This window comes from Siphateles boraxobius, unplaced genomic scaffold, assembly GCF_051911475.1.
Source record: "Siphateles boraxobius isolate OS27281-9 unplaced genomic scaffold, OSU_SipBor_1 13, whole genome shotgun sequence".
Taxonomy (NCBI): Eukaryota; Metazoa; Chordata; class Actinopteri; order Cypriniformes; family Leuciscidae; genus Siphateles; species Siphateles boraxobius.
The window spans coordinates 23,342,710-23,358,448 of record NW_027508733.1 but is presented as its reverse complement, the minus strand read 5'-3'; the positions used below and the strand labels follow the sequence as shown (position 1 = coordinate 23,358,448).

Here is a 15,739-nt window from a genome sequence, read left to right as displayed (position 1 = left end):
GAATTGTCTGTTGTGTGAACTTAATATGCCAGTTAAATCCTTCAGTGGTGGACAGTAAATAAGTACATTTACTCAAGTACTGTAATTAAGTACAAATTACTGGTGTTTGTTCTTGTGTATTTTCTTTTCAGAAAACTGTTGAACATGATGGTTGTCTTGTGTAGACGCATTTTTGATGTGTAAATCTCACAAACAGATTACATTTCCTATAGAAATGTAATTTTTGGTTTTCATGAATGTGAAAAGAAAAGTGATTTATTTTATAAACCTTATTTTTCTGTTAGCTAAATTTCATATTCACAAATGTAAATTTTCTAAATGCAATCCTCTTTTTGTAAGATTTAAACTTGAAATGAAAATCTATTTTGAATCTATTGAGTTCTCAAAAAAATGTAAAAGCTATAAGAACAGTGGCTGTGTTTAAGGATTTGGCACTTAATCTGGATTAAAAAGACTGAAGGAGCTTAATCTGGATTGAAGGACTCAATTGTATTATGTTATGACAATAACTGTTGATGTTTTTTTTTTTTCCTTTTACGAGCATTTAATAAAAATAATTTAAAAAAAAACAGATTGCATTTCCTGTGACTACTTCAAAATAAAAGGTCACTTGTGTTTTGCCAGTTAAATGCTTTTAATGTGAAGCTTTACAACGGTGGGGTTTTGCACACAAACAATATGAAGAGTATAAATTAAGGTACTCAACAGTTTATACAAGTACAGCTAGTACATTAGTTGATCGACAGAACTTTAATAGCCAGCTATTTAGTCATGTCATGTAAAAACATTTCATGGTTCCATCTTAACAAATGTGAAGATTTTCCTCTTTTCTTTTTGATTATTTTAATATATATTTGTAAACATTTTTAGGTTTAGACTGACGAAACAAGCAGTGTGAGGGTGTTACTTTTGGGCTATGGGCTCTCGATTCATAAAAATAAAAAAATCAGCAAATTCATCCATAATGAAATAATCATCTCATGCAGTCAGAGACAAAATTGTTCAACCACAACCAACTACTTTTACATTAGCACATGAGTACAATAATATCATGATAATAATATTACAACGTTTTTCTTTCAGCTTTGAATACTTTTACTTTCAATACTTTACATTTTCCTGATTATGCTTCCATAATTTTACTTAAGTAACATTATGAATGTGTTATTTTGACTTTTACTTTTACTTGTAACAGAGTATTTGTCCAGCAAATTATTAGTACTTTTACTTAAGTAAATGATCTGAAAACGTCATCCACCACTGACATCATTTGAAGTACTTTTGGACACCTAATTGCATCTTTAGACCAATGCTGATGTTCATAAGTTTATGATTCTGGCCAAAACACTAAAATAGTCTGTTTGTTGCTTTGCTGTAGTACATACGTGCAGTATTGTTATAATACTAAATTTTAAAAAATATATATATAAAAATTGAGGTCGGGGCCTCAAAGTCCTCACCTAAACTATGCCTGAGCCAAGGCTGTGTCCATGAAAAGTTAAAATTGAAACTTTGCCGTAGGACTAAAACAAATATATTGTTGGAAAGGGCTTGACCTGGAGAGTAACATATGTCAGTCTGAAGGTTGTAAATGGCTCCTGCTTTGAAATATTGACCTCTGAACCTTGATTTTGGTGCATGTTGGAAAGCTTGTCATTCAGGAACAGAAGGGGCTACATACATGAAACCAACTGTTATAAATAGCTCTTGACTTCAGCTATATGACTATACCCATATGGATAGAGTCACCAAGAGGGGGTGCTGTCAAAAATGGTCAAACTTGATTTTCACCTGTTTAACAGTAAGGTATTTGAAATTTTATTACACAAATGTGATTCACATCAGCTTTAACCCATCAGTGTACTCTTACATCATTATTTACTCATTTCAATTTCAGTATATTGAGTCATATATTTTTAAACTACAATTCCCTCTAGCCGCGCCATGCCACTTGATACTAATTAGTATCGTATTTGTAGTTTTTCCTGTTTGCAAAGTTAGGCTGTGAATAGGGTTGTAAAAAGATGTATGCACTGAATATATTAAATATCTAGTACAGCCAAACTAGTACTTGTACACTGTATTTAGGTGTTGTATGATTAGAAAAAGTAAAGAATTTATTAAAGTGATTTATTAAGGCGATTTTAGCAAGTAGGCCTATATACACGCGTTTCATGATTATGTTCACTCTCGGCGGTAGTTACTTAAAGTAGTTCCTTAATTACACCTCGGAAGTGTAATTAAGGAGCTTTAGGCATTTGTATATTGTTGAATTAAAATTTCAAAACGTTTGTTCGGCCGCCATGACTTAAATAAAAGTGCTCCTGTTTGCTTAGTAATGTTGTACGTGTATTGTGTACAATACTGTGCTATGTAAATAACGTGGTCAATGTCAGTGTATGGTCAATGATATATGGACAGACCTGAAAAACACCCATCATAAATTAAAAAATGTACAGTGCGTACTCACGATGTTTGTAATAGGCTAAACTTACTAATATAAGGCTACAAATCACTCCTAAATGTGTAAATATGTATATATAATTTCCTTTCTTTTACTTCTTGTTATACAGATATAGATTACCTTTATCAAAGTCTCAATAGGCTATTAACTTTGCTAATGTCCATGTTAACTCTCCTTATGTGATTTATGTCCATATTAAATTCTGATTGTGGATTTACTGATTATCAAATAAAGTTTAACTGAAAGTTTTCAACCATCCCCTTGATAAAAAAAGTTCTTAAACTAGTTATGTCATAGATTGCAAAACTTCATAATAAAAGACAAATCTGTAAATGTCACATAGTACACTTCATTTATTTTGTTAGGTATAGTTCAAATTTCATAGCTTAAACTCTAGTTTGATATGAATAACAGAAATGGCAAATGAACAACAAATGTAGTACCAAAAACAACATTTTATTTATTTGCAATGTATGTTGCATATTTGCAGGCTAGCTGCATGGGAATGGAATCAGGCTGGCTGCCAGGATGGAGGCCAGGTCTTTCCACTGAGAAAAACAAAGAAAGAAAGAAAGAAAGAAAGAAAGAAAGAAAGAAAGAAAGAAAGTAAGTAAGAAAGAAAGAAAGAAAGGGAAGTTGAAGGAGAATTGGAAAGTATAATACACATTGGATTGATTGTCATGATTGTAACATTTACTGTTTTACAATACTTTGCAGAGTTGTGCAGTGCATCAAGAATCTGTTGTTCCAGAGTGGGGACGAGGCGATAAAATTATAATGTTAACCTAGTCTTGCATAGCCAGACCTATCTCCACACTAGAGCTGTGCCAGAGTTGGAGGAAGGTCTTGCTGAACCCATTATTATTCTGGTGTGTTTCCCTGTGCGTAAGATTACTTTTAAACAAGATATAAAACATCACGGTCATTATGGTATGTCAGTGTTACTCACAGTAACTGTTGCTCATGGAAAATATATATATATATATATATATATATATATATATTTATATATATATATATATTACATATTTTTAGATAGGCACAATACAGCTGGCAGGTGGAACAATAATGGGCCCAGTGCAGCAGCTTAAAATGTCAAAATGTTGTGTCTAAAAATTTTGTGTAGCCTGACCTAAGCCAAAAGACAACAGCCCATGTACGTTGGTCTGAAAAATGCTTGGAATGAAGACTAGCTGAATTATTGGAAAAATGTTGTTTAAATAATGCATTCCTACTTTGTGGCCTTTCCATAGTTACATTTAAATAGTGAATTTCACTTTTGGTTTCATATGGCTGTGGATGCACAGTACAACATATCAGTATCCTCACAATTGTAAACAGCATACAAAAACGGTTTGCATTACCATTTTTCTTTAATTATCTCTACCCACGACAATGGAGAGAGCCAGGTGTGCTGAATTCTGGATGTGTGGAGCTGAGTGTAGTGGTGTGTGGCTGGAGAGAGCCAGGTGTGCTGGTTCCTGGATGAGTGGAGCTGAGTGTAGTGGTGTGTGGGTTGAGAGAGCCAGGTGTGCTGGTTCCTGGATGAGTGGAGCTGAGTGTAGTGGTGTGTGGGTTGAGAGAGCCAGGTGTGCTGGTTCCTGGATGAGTGGAGCTGAGTGTAGTGGTGTGTGAGTGGAGAGAGCCAGGTGTGCTGGTTCTTGGATGTGTGGAGCTGAGTGTAGTGGTGTGTGAGTGGAGAGAGCCAGGTGTGCTGGTTCCTGGATGAGTGGAGGTGAGTGTAGTGGTGTGTGAGTGGAGAGAGCCAGGTGTGCTGAATTCTGGATGTGTGGAGCTGAGTGTAGTGGTGTGTGAGTGGAGAGAGCCAGGTGTGCTGGTTCCTGGATGAGTGGAGCTGAGTGTAGTGGTGTGTGGGTGGAGAGAGCCAGGTGTGCTGGTTCCTGGATGAGTGGAGCTGAGTGTAGTGGTGTGTGAGTGGAGAGAGCCAGGTGTGCTGGTTCCTGGATGTGTGGAGCTGAGTGTAGTGGTGTGTGAGTGGAGAGAGCCAGGTGTGCTGGTTCCTGGATGTGTGGAGCTGAGTGTAGTGGTGTGTGAGTGGAGAGAGCCAGGTGTGCTGGTTCCTGGATGTGTGGAGCTGAGTGTAGTGGTGTGTGGGTGGAGAGAGCCAGGTGTGCTGGTTCCTGGATGAGTGGAGCTGAGTGTAGTGGTGTGTGAGTGGAGAGAGCCAGGTGTGCTGGTTCTTGGATGTGTGGAGCTGAGTGTAGTGGTGTGTGGGTTGAGAGAGCCAGGTGTGCTGGTTCCTGGATGAGTGGAGCTGAGTGTAGTGGTGTGTGGGTGGAGAGAGCCAGGTGTGCTGGTTCTTGGATGTGTGGAGCTGAGTGTAGTGGTGTGTGAGTGGAGAGAGCCAGGTGTGCTGGTTCCTGGATGAGTGGAGCTGAGTGTAGTGGTGTGTGGGTTGAGAGAGCCAGGTGTGCTGGTTCCTGGATGAGTGGAGCTGAGTGTAGTGGTGTGTGGGTGGAGAGAGCCAGGTGTGCTGGTTCTTGGATGTGTGGAGCTGAGTGTAGTGGTGTGTGAGTGGAGAGAGCCAGGTGTGCTGGTTCCTGGATGAGTGGAGCTGAGTGTAGTGGTGTGTGGGTTGAGAGAGCCAGGTGTGCTGGTTCCTGGATGAGTGGAGCTGAGTGTAGTGGTGTGTGAGTGGAGAGAGCCAGGTGTGCTGGTTCCTGGATGTGTGGAGCTGAGTGTAGTGGTGTGTGGCTGGAGAGAGCCAGGTGTGCTGGTTCCTGGATGAGTGGAGCTGAGTGTAGTGGTGTGTGGGTTGAGAGAGCCAGGTGTGCTGGTTCCTGGATGAGTGGAGCTGAGTGTAGTGGTGTGTGGGTGGAGACAGCCAGGTGTGCTGGTTCCTGGATGTGTGGAGCTGAGTGTAGTGGTGTGTGAGTGGAGAGAGCCAGGTGTGCTGGTTCCTGGATGTGTGGAGCTGAGTGTAGTGGTGTGTGAGTGGAGAGAGCCAGGTGTGCTGGTTCCTGGATGAGTGGAGCTGAGTGTAGTGGTGTGTGGGTGGAGAGAGCCAGGTGTGCTGGTTCCTGGATGAGTGGAGCTGAGTGTAGTGGTGTGTGGGTGGAGAGAGCCAGGTGTGCTGGTTCCTGGATGAGTGGAGCTGAGTGTAGTGGTGTGTGGAGGGATGGAGCCTGGTTTTGTGATGGTGTGGCTGGTGTTTCCTGTTGTGGTGACTGGTCACACGGCACCAAATGTAAGATGAAGTTCTCTTCTTGAGGCAGTTGGTCTGGGTTGAGTCTTGTCCAACCTATAAATGGACATGGAACACACACAAATATAATATATAACATGCAGTTAGGCCAAAGTGAAAATAAATGCAACCCAAATCAACCTAGACGGTAAAAAAAGATGGATTTTACCCACAGGATTCTGAAAGGCATGGGGCAGAGGAGTCAAGGAAGAATGGAGAATGGGTTAGATATGTGTTCTTTCAACAGCTGTTAAGTATTGCCATTATTGTGTCACAGTCTAAGACGCAAAGAACATTTTCATCCATTGTAAGCTTTGTGCGACCATCAAAATGTTTACAATCACTAACAATTCTAAATCTAATTTATTGAAGCAGCCATGTAAAACTTATAAAAAGAAACGTCAGTGCTGGGGGTGTAGGATGCTACTGCCAGTGATGCATGCACTCGTCAGGAGAGTGGTATTAAGCAAAGTTGAATCTTCTGTAAAAACGCTGAATACTGCTCTTATAAATACATGTGCAGAACAACATTAGTTCACAAATCGGAGTTGACTTGCTTTATTTTTTATTTCAGCCAGTGATGTTAGGAAACGTTATGTTTTGTAAAAAAACATACTCCATGCTGCTCTTATCAATATGCTATTAGTTAAATAGCATTAGATAGCTATTAGTTGGGACAGTTTATTATTTTTAAATATGCACATTGCTTCTCTGTATAGCATCACCTGGTCGGAGAGGCAGCAATGTGTAAAGTTTGGCTGATTGTTGACTCCTAATGTTAATTATTGTTCCAGTAAAGTGGATTCATTTCTAAAATAAGCGGACTAAACAGGTTATTTGTCACTTTTTAGAAAGGGGCAGGGTGCGGGATAGTAAAAGTAATATAGTAACGTGACAAGTAACGTAACTAGTAACTTTTAATTTCCTGTAAAAAGTAAAGTAATATTATAACTTTTACAGGAGTAATTCCTGAGTAACTTGCCCAACACTGGTTGTGGTCTCTGTGACTTTCATGCCGTTAGGTTCTTTTTTGCACATCCAATCTCTATTCGCAGTGGCACAAGTAGTAGAATTACTTTTGACTCCCATTGGTTTTAAAAAATACATTAACACAAGTTAGTCTTAAAGGGCAAAATGAGTAGGATTGTCTCGTGCTGTTTAAACACGATTCACTTCGGTTACATTCTAAAGCACAGATAAACTTGACCGGTTGACCCCACCTCCACAGAACCCTGTTGGAAGGAGCCACATTGGCGGATTTTTTGTGAATACAGCCAAAGCCACCATCAGCCTTTAATATAGGTCTGCTATAAGTGTGTGTGCAGCTCAGACAGAGACAGAACACAGAGGAGAGAGATGGAGACAGCAATGTAACCTGGTTTCTGCTTTACTATAGAGTCAGAGTCCCGTCTTTTATTTTATGAGAAACCACAGGAAGTCCTGTTTCCCATTTGCGCTAGCTTCCCAGCTGAGTGTTTAGGCCCAGTCAAAACTATGCAGCCTCTATGCAGGAAAAACCCTGCAAAAGCTTATCGACATACAGCTGTGTGAATTTAAATAATCAAAGTACTGACATTTTTATTGATTGGATTTAGCTGGAGGTCACTAATTTAGCTTTAGCACACTTCCAGGCTGGTCATCTGGCTGAAATGCAAACTGTGACTAAATAAGTCTGCTGGTGGTCTTGTGCCAAAGCTTTCAGCATATTTGATTTGACAGTGAGTGTGACTCATTAAAAAGTTCAGCCTCAATGGCGCTCCCACTTTAGCTGCGGATTTCAAAATTTCCAATAACTTAAAACTACCAAGCAGATAGAAGTGATGTATTTTAAAGCACAGGTGACCCCTGCCATCATCCCAAAGCAATTTTTGTTCTTGTTTTCCACAATACCAGCTCTTTAAAATGACTCTAGGTTGCAGCTAGGCTACAGCCAGATCAGAATTTCTAGTCTTTGCTGTTTGGAAAATGTGACAACACCAACAATTGTACAACGGATAGTGAATATATGCATGTGTATGCATTTCAAGGTTAAATAAATGCAACCTCACCTTCAACCATCAATTTGTAGATGGCATCCACATTGTCAAGGCATGTCTTCGCTGATGTGCTAAGGTTGGCATGCATTGGCAGCATTAGTTTAATTTGGCACTTCCCTGTCACCACCTTAGGAGGATGTGCAATCAGCAGCAGAGGCTTCATGCCAAGGGCATACAACTTCTCAAGCTGTAACAGAGAGGTAGAAAGATCAATTAGATATATAAACAAAACTTGTTTTAGATGAAGAGATGTCACTTTCGCTTTGTAATAAATCCATGTCACGAATCAATAGATTAAATTACGTGACAATTAAAAATTACGAGACCAACAGTCGCATAAAGTGACGGCATCAGTGTCACATTAAGTGACGGCATCACCGTTGATGGTTTCCTTTCGTCTTAATCCGACGACGAGGGATTAACATGAATGTCTATCTGACGGACCCCTGGCGAACTTCAGGCGTGTGCATGTGATTGTAACATGCGCGAGGGGTGGCGTGTGCATGACCTGTGATTGACAGTCAGATCTCACACCCCCCTGCGCTGATTGGACCCGATGATCCGGGAGCAGTGGATTTTTGCAAAACAAATAACACGCTCCAGAAGGGTAGGTGGACTTAGAAGCTCGGGTTTTTTCTAAAACCACTTTATTAATGTTGTTCTGTCGGATTATAGTGTCGATTTCACTGAATATGATCAAAAAAATTTTGCCGACGGCAGCTTTAACTGGTGATTTTTTAGAACCTGCCCCCACTACTAAAAACAAACAAACAAAGGAAACACTGACAAATATAAGAAATCAAACCAAAAGTGAGTTAATGGTCATTTATCACTTCGAGAGCTCCTCAAACTGACAATCCTCAATCTGACAGTTCAGAATCACTGTCGTATCCATCCCAATCATTCTGGAAGTCCATACTTGTTCCAGTCAAAACTTGAGCATAACAGTCTCTTGCATGCTTCATCATTCTGGTGACTTCTTGCTTCTTTCTCAAAGTTAAGCTGAGGAAACCCTTGATCCCTTCTTCATTTAGAGCCCACAGCTCACCTTATGGGAGTAAAACAAAAAATTATCAGAAAAAAAATTACAATGTAGAGTATAGTATTACAACACATTACTTAAATACGTACTTTGCAATGCCTCACTGGAAAGCTGGGATGACATCTCCTTGAGTGTGTCTGCACGAGTGGAGAGAGATTTCCAATGCTTTGCCATCTCAGAAAGAACAATCTTCTTCTCCTCCTCAAGTCTCCTTATTGCCATCACAACATCAAACGCCTTCCTCTTGGTTTTCAAATCTACAGCGTCTGGGATACAGTTGTGGAAAATAAGTAAATTGTAAGTATGATTATTTTTCAAATAATATTTGAGATAATCTGGGATAAGGCATAATTGGTTTTGTGCCACTATGTGAATCAAACAAAATTGTCAACAGATTTGTGTACATACCACCATGTGAAAGTTGCCATGGCCAAACTGTCTCGTCAGAGAGAATGATGTCAAAGACGATTCTTTCTGTATCTGGAACCATACTGTTGTATTTTTCAACGACAGAGCTAAGAATGGCCTTCTCCTCTCTGATTTTGCGCCGAATCCGGGCCCGACCTTTGCTGCCATCAGTGTCTTTGTAAAGGCGCTGGGACCTTCTTTTAATGCTGGCCACCAGCACCTCCATTCTACTGGTCACCGCGTCAAGATCGGCATTCTTTTGGGATGTTGTTGCTGAGAAGAAAAGAAGTGTAAACATTTCACTTACATTTTCATGGCAGTAACTGAAACGAGCTAAGTCTCAGTGTAACACAGAACGCCACAGGGAAGTCATAAGGATTATCCCTCTTTGCTTCTTTTTTTTTCTTTATAAAAAAAAAGCTCCTGGAGGAAGGACAGGTGAGTCTCAATAATCATTTCATATTTATTAGCGTGTATAGGAAGTATGTAACAGGGTACCAAAGAAAATGACAAAGTAGCCAAGATGGGATCCGCTAACTGCAAGAAATGTCGGAAACACTTTATTTTACGGTGTCCTTGTTACATATGTTACATGAACTTAAAATAGTAATAACAATAAATTATGCATAATTACATGTAACTAACCCTCAACCAAATCCTAATCCTACCCTAACCCTATAGTAAGTACATGTAGTTAATTAATATTACTCTGTACTTAAATGTATAATTACACTGTGACAAGACAAGGACACCTTAAAATAAAGTGTGACCGAAATGTCCAATGTTCCAACTTTTGGACTGTGCACCATTCAGGTACTTTCAGGGCACTTTGTTTTGACATGATTTCCAGTGTGCATGCACTACATACTAAAATTTGGCATTTTAATTGCACAAGTACATGACCAAGAAAACAGTGTATGTATGATTTCATTTTAAAACAGTAATTACTTGCAGAAGCATGTCTCCCATTATTCTGCAGAACTGAGACATTGAAATAATAGTATAACTATCACCTTCTGCCCACTCCTTAATATCAGTGACCCAGCCCTCAACTTCAACCTGTGTCACTGCCAGCTGGATTTTCATGCTTTCCAGGTCCTGAAGTTGGCTTTCCAGGCGTTTTGTGGCCTTCAAATAACAAAAAAAGGAAACAAAAGAAAAATGTTATACCTACAAAAATATACAATAGAAGGTATTTACAATATAAGAAAATAACAATACTCATCTCTACCTTCTGATATCGGCAGGCAAGTGAAGCAGCCAAGTTATTAAACTTTTGCTGATTCCAGCGCATGGCCATCAGTGTGAGCATGTCTGTACGTCCTGCAAAAAAGAAAAAAAATACACGAATCTGTGTTGTACCACATGTCCCTCACTGGCTACAATTTTCTTGTAACACTTTCAATCTAAGTAGTGCAGTGTGTGGTTACCTTACCTGCTTTGGACATGTGCTTCGTGGTCACAGCAATCCTAGAGAGGAAGGCGTTACACTGCTCAACCTCCTCCCCAAGTGTCAATCCGGCCCCTTGCTGGTAAGCTCCACTCCATTTAACCTATTGAAGAAAATACTTAAAAGCTGCCAACATACCTTTGCAGGTGTTTAGGGACAGTTAATAACCTGGTAATGTTTTCTTACCTCGCATTTAAAATCATGGGCTTTGGCATGAAACACTGAGAGGAATGGTTTCATGCCCAGAAGGTGCTGGAGCTCCGGGCAGCTTTTTGTCACTTTGTTGAGGTAGGGCCAGTACTTGCAGGTTACATCCATGGCAAAAAAGCTTATTGACTTATTTGCCAGCTTGTTCTGCAGGTAGAGGGGATAAGCATATATTTCTCCCCTGAACATGTTGAGAGCGCCGAGAAAAACTCCATGTCGACAGACCGCAAGCTCAAGTCCCTCCTCATCAATTTTACTAGAGGATCTCTGAGAAGTTTCCCTGGCAGCTGACCACTCCCCTCCACAGACACCTCTTCCAGAGACCTACAACATGGAAAAAGGTTGATATAAATAGTCAGGACTCACCCAAACAATGTCAACTGTAAAATGTTATTGGTGGTGTTTTTAGAAATATTATACAACAAGTTTACATGGTTGGTGTTGGAATGAATGTAATCCACAAATCGTTCTACTTCATCATCTTTTGCAATGAAGATGCCATCAAATAAGGCTTGTTCTTCAGATCTAAATGAAAGAAAGGTACACATTGACCTTCAATATGACACAGCAAAGGTTACTTTAACAACACTGCAAATTACACACATTTTGTAAGTACCTTGCTGCGTTCTTAAAGCGGTAGTGCTTGCGATTTCCGTCCACAGAAACAGCAAGCATGTCTGGGGTGCATGCAGGACAGATAAAATGCTTCTCCCTGCAGATCTTATCCACTTCAAATCTAACAGCCTCCCACTCCAAAAAGCTTTTTCTGAAGCTGTCTGCTGTGATCTTCCCAGTCTGTTTCAGAATAGTAAAACATGTCAACATAATTCACAGTTAAGTTAACTAAAGTGAATAAGGTCAAAGGTGACACCAAATCCTCCTGCATCGAGCCTCCACAGGCAGCCGCTCAGCCAAGTGCATCATTGGAAATCTTTTGGCTCTTTGTATGTCATGGACAAAAAACATCACGACCAAAGTCCCCCCAAAAAAAGACTCCCACAGCAAACTTAACCAATGTCTTTATGGACCTATTTGTTTTTTTCTGAATGCAAACTGCATGACTAGGATGTGACATCACTACTTGATCTTATACACAGGTCTAATGTTTTGAGTGATTGAGTTGATAAATTGCTCCAATACTTTTGTACATTTAGTGTACGAATTTAGATTTTTTACTGAGTGGTAGTTTTTAAACAAAGACTTTGAATCTTAGATGATGTTCTATCAATGTATCGAGTATAGCTGAATCACTGTTTTGATTTCATCAACATGCTCCAATTATAATAATCAATGTGTTGATAATGTCACCATAGTCATTCTGCGATACACATCAATACTAGTACTAGTTGTTAGTGATTCCCACCACTCATACTCACACGGCTTAAGCGGACTGTTCGTTGATCAAGCATTCTTAAGAATGCTTGGCAGGACAGTCCTGGTGCTGCCATCTTCAATTCTTCATAAGAACAAAAAACATCTGTAGCGTACACAGTGGAAAAGTGAAGGGTAGCAGGCCAGTAGTCATTACGGACTAAGTCATCCACTCCAGCGCTCCATGTGGCTTTGCATGCCTCACATTTCATCTCAGGCATACTGAGATCATATCGTCCTGGAAAAATCAGGAAAAGTAGCCTACATTACTATCACCTATGTAGTACATTCAGAACTAATAAAACTTAAAATCAGACATCTGGCAGTCTTTCTCATTTGTCAAGTGCCTCTTTTGTGAGACAGAACGCAAAACTGAACATCCCTCCTGCCTATCCTGGGTCTTTCACAGGCGGGAGATGCACATAAGGTTATAGATACGGGCGGGAGCGGGACTAAAACACATTATTGCGGAACGGGACAGAATATTGCGGGAACGGGGGGGGGGGCGCAGGACTGAAAATCCTGCCCAGCGCAGACCACTATAGGGAACGTTTGAATAGAAATAGATCAGGACACATTTACAAAGCCAATAGCAAAGCCTTGTTTTTTTTTTATTCAAATAGGACAATGAAATGTGTCAGGAAGCGAGTGGGAGAGCCCTATGGGGTGTAATCAGGTTAAAGTCCAACCCAGGTCCCTATGGGCACTTTGCCCAGAATGTGATATGGACGCTAAAGCCACTTGATCTGGAATGTTCCCTTAAGTTCATTTTATTCTTACCATTCATTGTAACCACAGCAACAACTTTTCCTGTGTTGACACTCAACGATCCCGGAGAACAACTACATATTTTTTTGGGCATCTCCAATGGCACAATACACACTGAAAGACACATCATATGCAGGGATTAAAGACATGCATCATCCTATGTACTAGCTAGGAAGTATTCTGCAATCATTTTCTTTTTCTTTTTTAATTAATGATTTGAAAAGCTTTAAAGATAAAAGGTCATTAAGTGTGTTTCAGAGAAAGTACTCAAAAAATTCTCGTGAAGCCTATTATACTGTAAAGTTATTTAAATAAACTGAGAATGGGACTAGGGCTGCACAATATATAATTGCACTTTTTCTGACAGATAAAGCGATTACCATTTCCAATACGATTTTTGAATGTATATGATTTGATTCAGTTCAATATTCCAAATGTCTCTTTAATTTGTGCCACCCCTGATAGGTAAGCACAGCCAGTGTACAAGACTATCACCCACTGACCGATTGAAGTTCACCAATCAGAGTTTTTGTACCCTTCACACACCCACCAACCAGAAGTTGCACAGTCAAGGAGGATGACGTGAATATAAAAGTCAAATGTCACAAATGATATTTGAAGATTTTACCATTAGGCAGTTGTGTTGGATCATATTGCAATTATGATTGCAATAATTGTGCAGCCCTAAATAAGACACTCAAAGAAATACAGCTTACCACACTGGGAAAGAGCCCTCTCCACGACACAGGTTGTTGGAGGCAATGGCTGAAAGAATCCAGCTATTGTTGCATCCCTGTTGTGGAAGACATGGTTTCGGTGTATACTGACATCACAATCAGCACAGAAGAATGGTTGTGGTCGGCAGTCACGACAACGGACAGCAGCTGGACTGCTGCCACATTGTTGGCAGATCTGAGTGTTCACATTTTGTTGTGCCACCATGGTATTCACCAGAAAGGGTCTCTCTTTCTCCCACCTCTCTGAGAGGAGACTTTTTCGAGTAGTCCAGTCTGAGGAAGCTTGTGGTGGTGCTGGTGCCATTTCCTGATCATCCAAGTCATCACCCTGTGAGTGGTTTAGCTCTTCAAGGAAAGTCTCTGTTAAAATAGTACATCATATTTAAAAACAATTTTCTACACTATCTAAGTGTGCAACATGTTGTCGGTTATTCTGTCGCAAAAACATGTAATTTACATTCTAATTATTAGAATCTATAAACATAATGAACTAATAGACACAAAATAAAGAACATACCAACAGTATCAGGAGGACAGTAGTTGGTTATCTCAAAGCTGTTGTCCAACATCCTAGTATGAGAACCAGTCTTACGACTGTAGCTGTGACTAGCTGTAGCAGAAAATAAAACCCAAATCAACCTTTACAGCATTACAATTCCATAGATTTTGACAAGCTAATTTTATTCCACACAATGATACATACTTTTATTGGCCCAATTTCGTTGTCTATACCACTTTGGATGATCATGAGTATGTAATAAAAACCTCATATCTCATACCAGACACATGACTGATTCATGTATTCAATCCCAAGTGGTAAAACAATCTATATCTCCGTTTTAGATATATGTGAAAAATCACAGGAGTACTCCTTTAAGTAATATGACTGAAAAAAGAAAACTGACCCGTTTGGTTTCGGGATGATCTCGGTCTGTCATAGACAACATTTCCATCACTGTCTCTCTTCAGCCACCTGACAGGTTGATGGCTAGTGGATGGTGCTGCCTCCTGGCCTGGTTGATGGATGGTGGATGGTGCTGCCTCCTGTTCTCCCGGCATCTTATTGATGAAATCTTCCAAGATCTGGAGTTCATAATTTAATTTAGAATGTTCAACAAGCTCATCAAGCTCATTAAGGACCTGTTTGAAATTGGAATTGTCACTCATGATGAACAAGGACAAACAAAACAACACTAAAGGGATAGGGGGGAAGAGCAAAAACAACAGAGAACCAGACAGACTAACAACAATTAACTAGACAAAAGTGGCTCTTAAAAGTGCCTTTGTTTTTGCTTTGTAACGAAGCTGAGGTTTTGAAGTAAATGATGAAGAGACTAGGGAACCTGTTGAGAGAGGGGAAAGATAATAAATTCAGATTTGAAGATCATGCTACATACAACTACATAAATACTAAATAACTGAAAGGTTTAAGAACTTGAGAAAATGTTGGTCTAGTTTGCCCATGCTTTGGGCTGTGGTGGGGAGGTCTGTGGGTGCTTATAATATTAGGCCAGAATACTGTAGGGCTGGGTGTTGCCTGCAAACTCACAATACAATAACTCACTAGGTATGGACTGATCTTGACACTCATGTCTGATATTGATACCAACCATTCAAAATGCCAGTTTGGCTGATAATCAGTGCCATTTTTTAATCTGTTTATGTTATTAATTATACTTTTGTATTAACAAGGAAACACATTTCTTTAACTTTTTCCCTGTGATCCTTTTTATCAAATAGTTCCCTCGGCAGTCATAGTAGTTTAGAACACTAGCTTTTAATTAACACTGATTTAATTTCTTTAATTTAATTTAACTGATTTAATTTACACTGACTAGCATGTGTATAAATGGGCACAAAACACTGGGCAAAGAGCAACGACACACAACAACAAGAAGAATCCCAACGCAGACATACATTACAGCTAACACGGTATGTCTCAGTATGAAAATCTTACATTCCCCTATGATTGTACCTTACATGATAATATGCGACAAAAATGAACTTGAATTCAATTAGCTAACTTTGCTAGCCTGCACATTTGGTGCAGA

At 39.7% G+C, this 15,739-nt stretch overlaps 1 protein-coding gene across 1 annotated transcript; it reads right to left on the bottom strand.

The window, feature by feature from the left end:
• Positions 1-8,515: 8,515 nt before the first annotated feature.
• Positions 8,516-15,031, bottom strand: LOC143736095 (uncharacterized). The gene is made up of 14 exons (XM_077226679.1): positions 14,594-15,031; positions 14,206-14,298; positions 13,668-14,048; positions 12,964-13,065; positions 12,189-12,421; positions 11,429-11,607; positions 11,244-11,337; positions 10,792-11,136; positions 10,591-10,708; positions 10,387-10,478; positions 10,169-10,283; positions 9,156-9,428; positions 8,837-9,013; positions 8,516-8,753 (listed from the first exon to the last, which is right to left on the bottom strand). Exons 1-14 carry the CDS (start codon positions 14,853-14,855, stop codon positions 8,566-8,568), a joined length of 2,652 nt encoding a protein of 883 aa, XP_077082794.1. The 5' UTR covers positions 14,856-15,031; the 3' UTR covers positions 8,516-8,565.
• Positions 15,032-15,739: the final 708 nt, after the last annotated feature.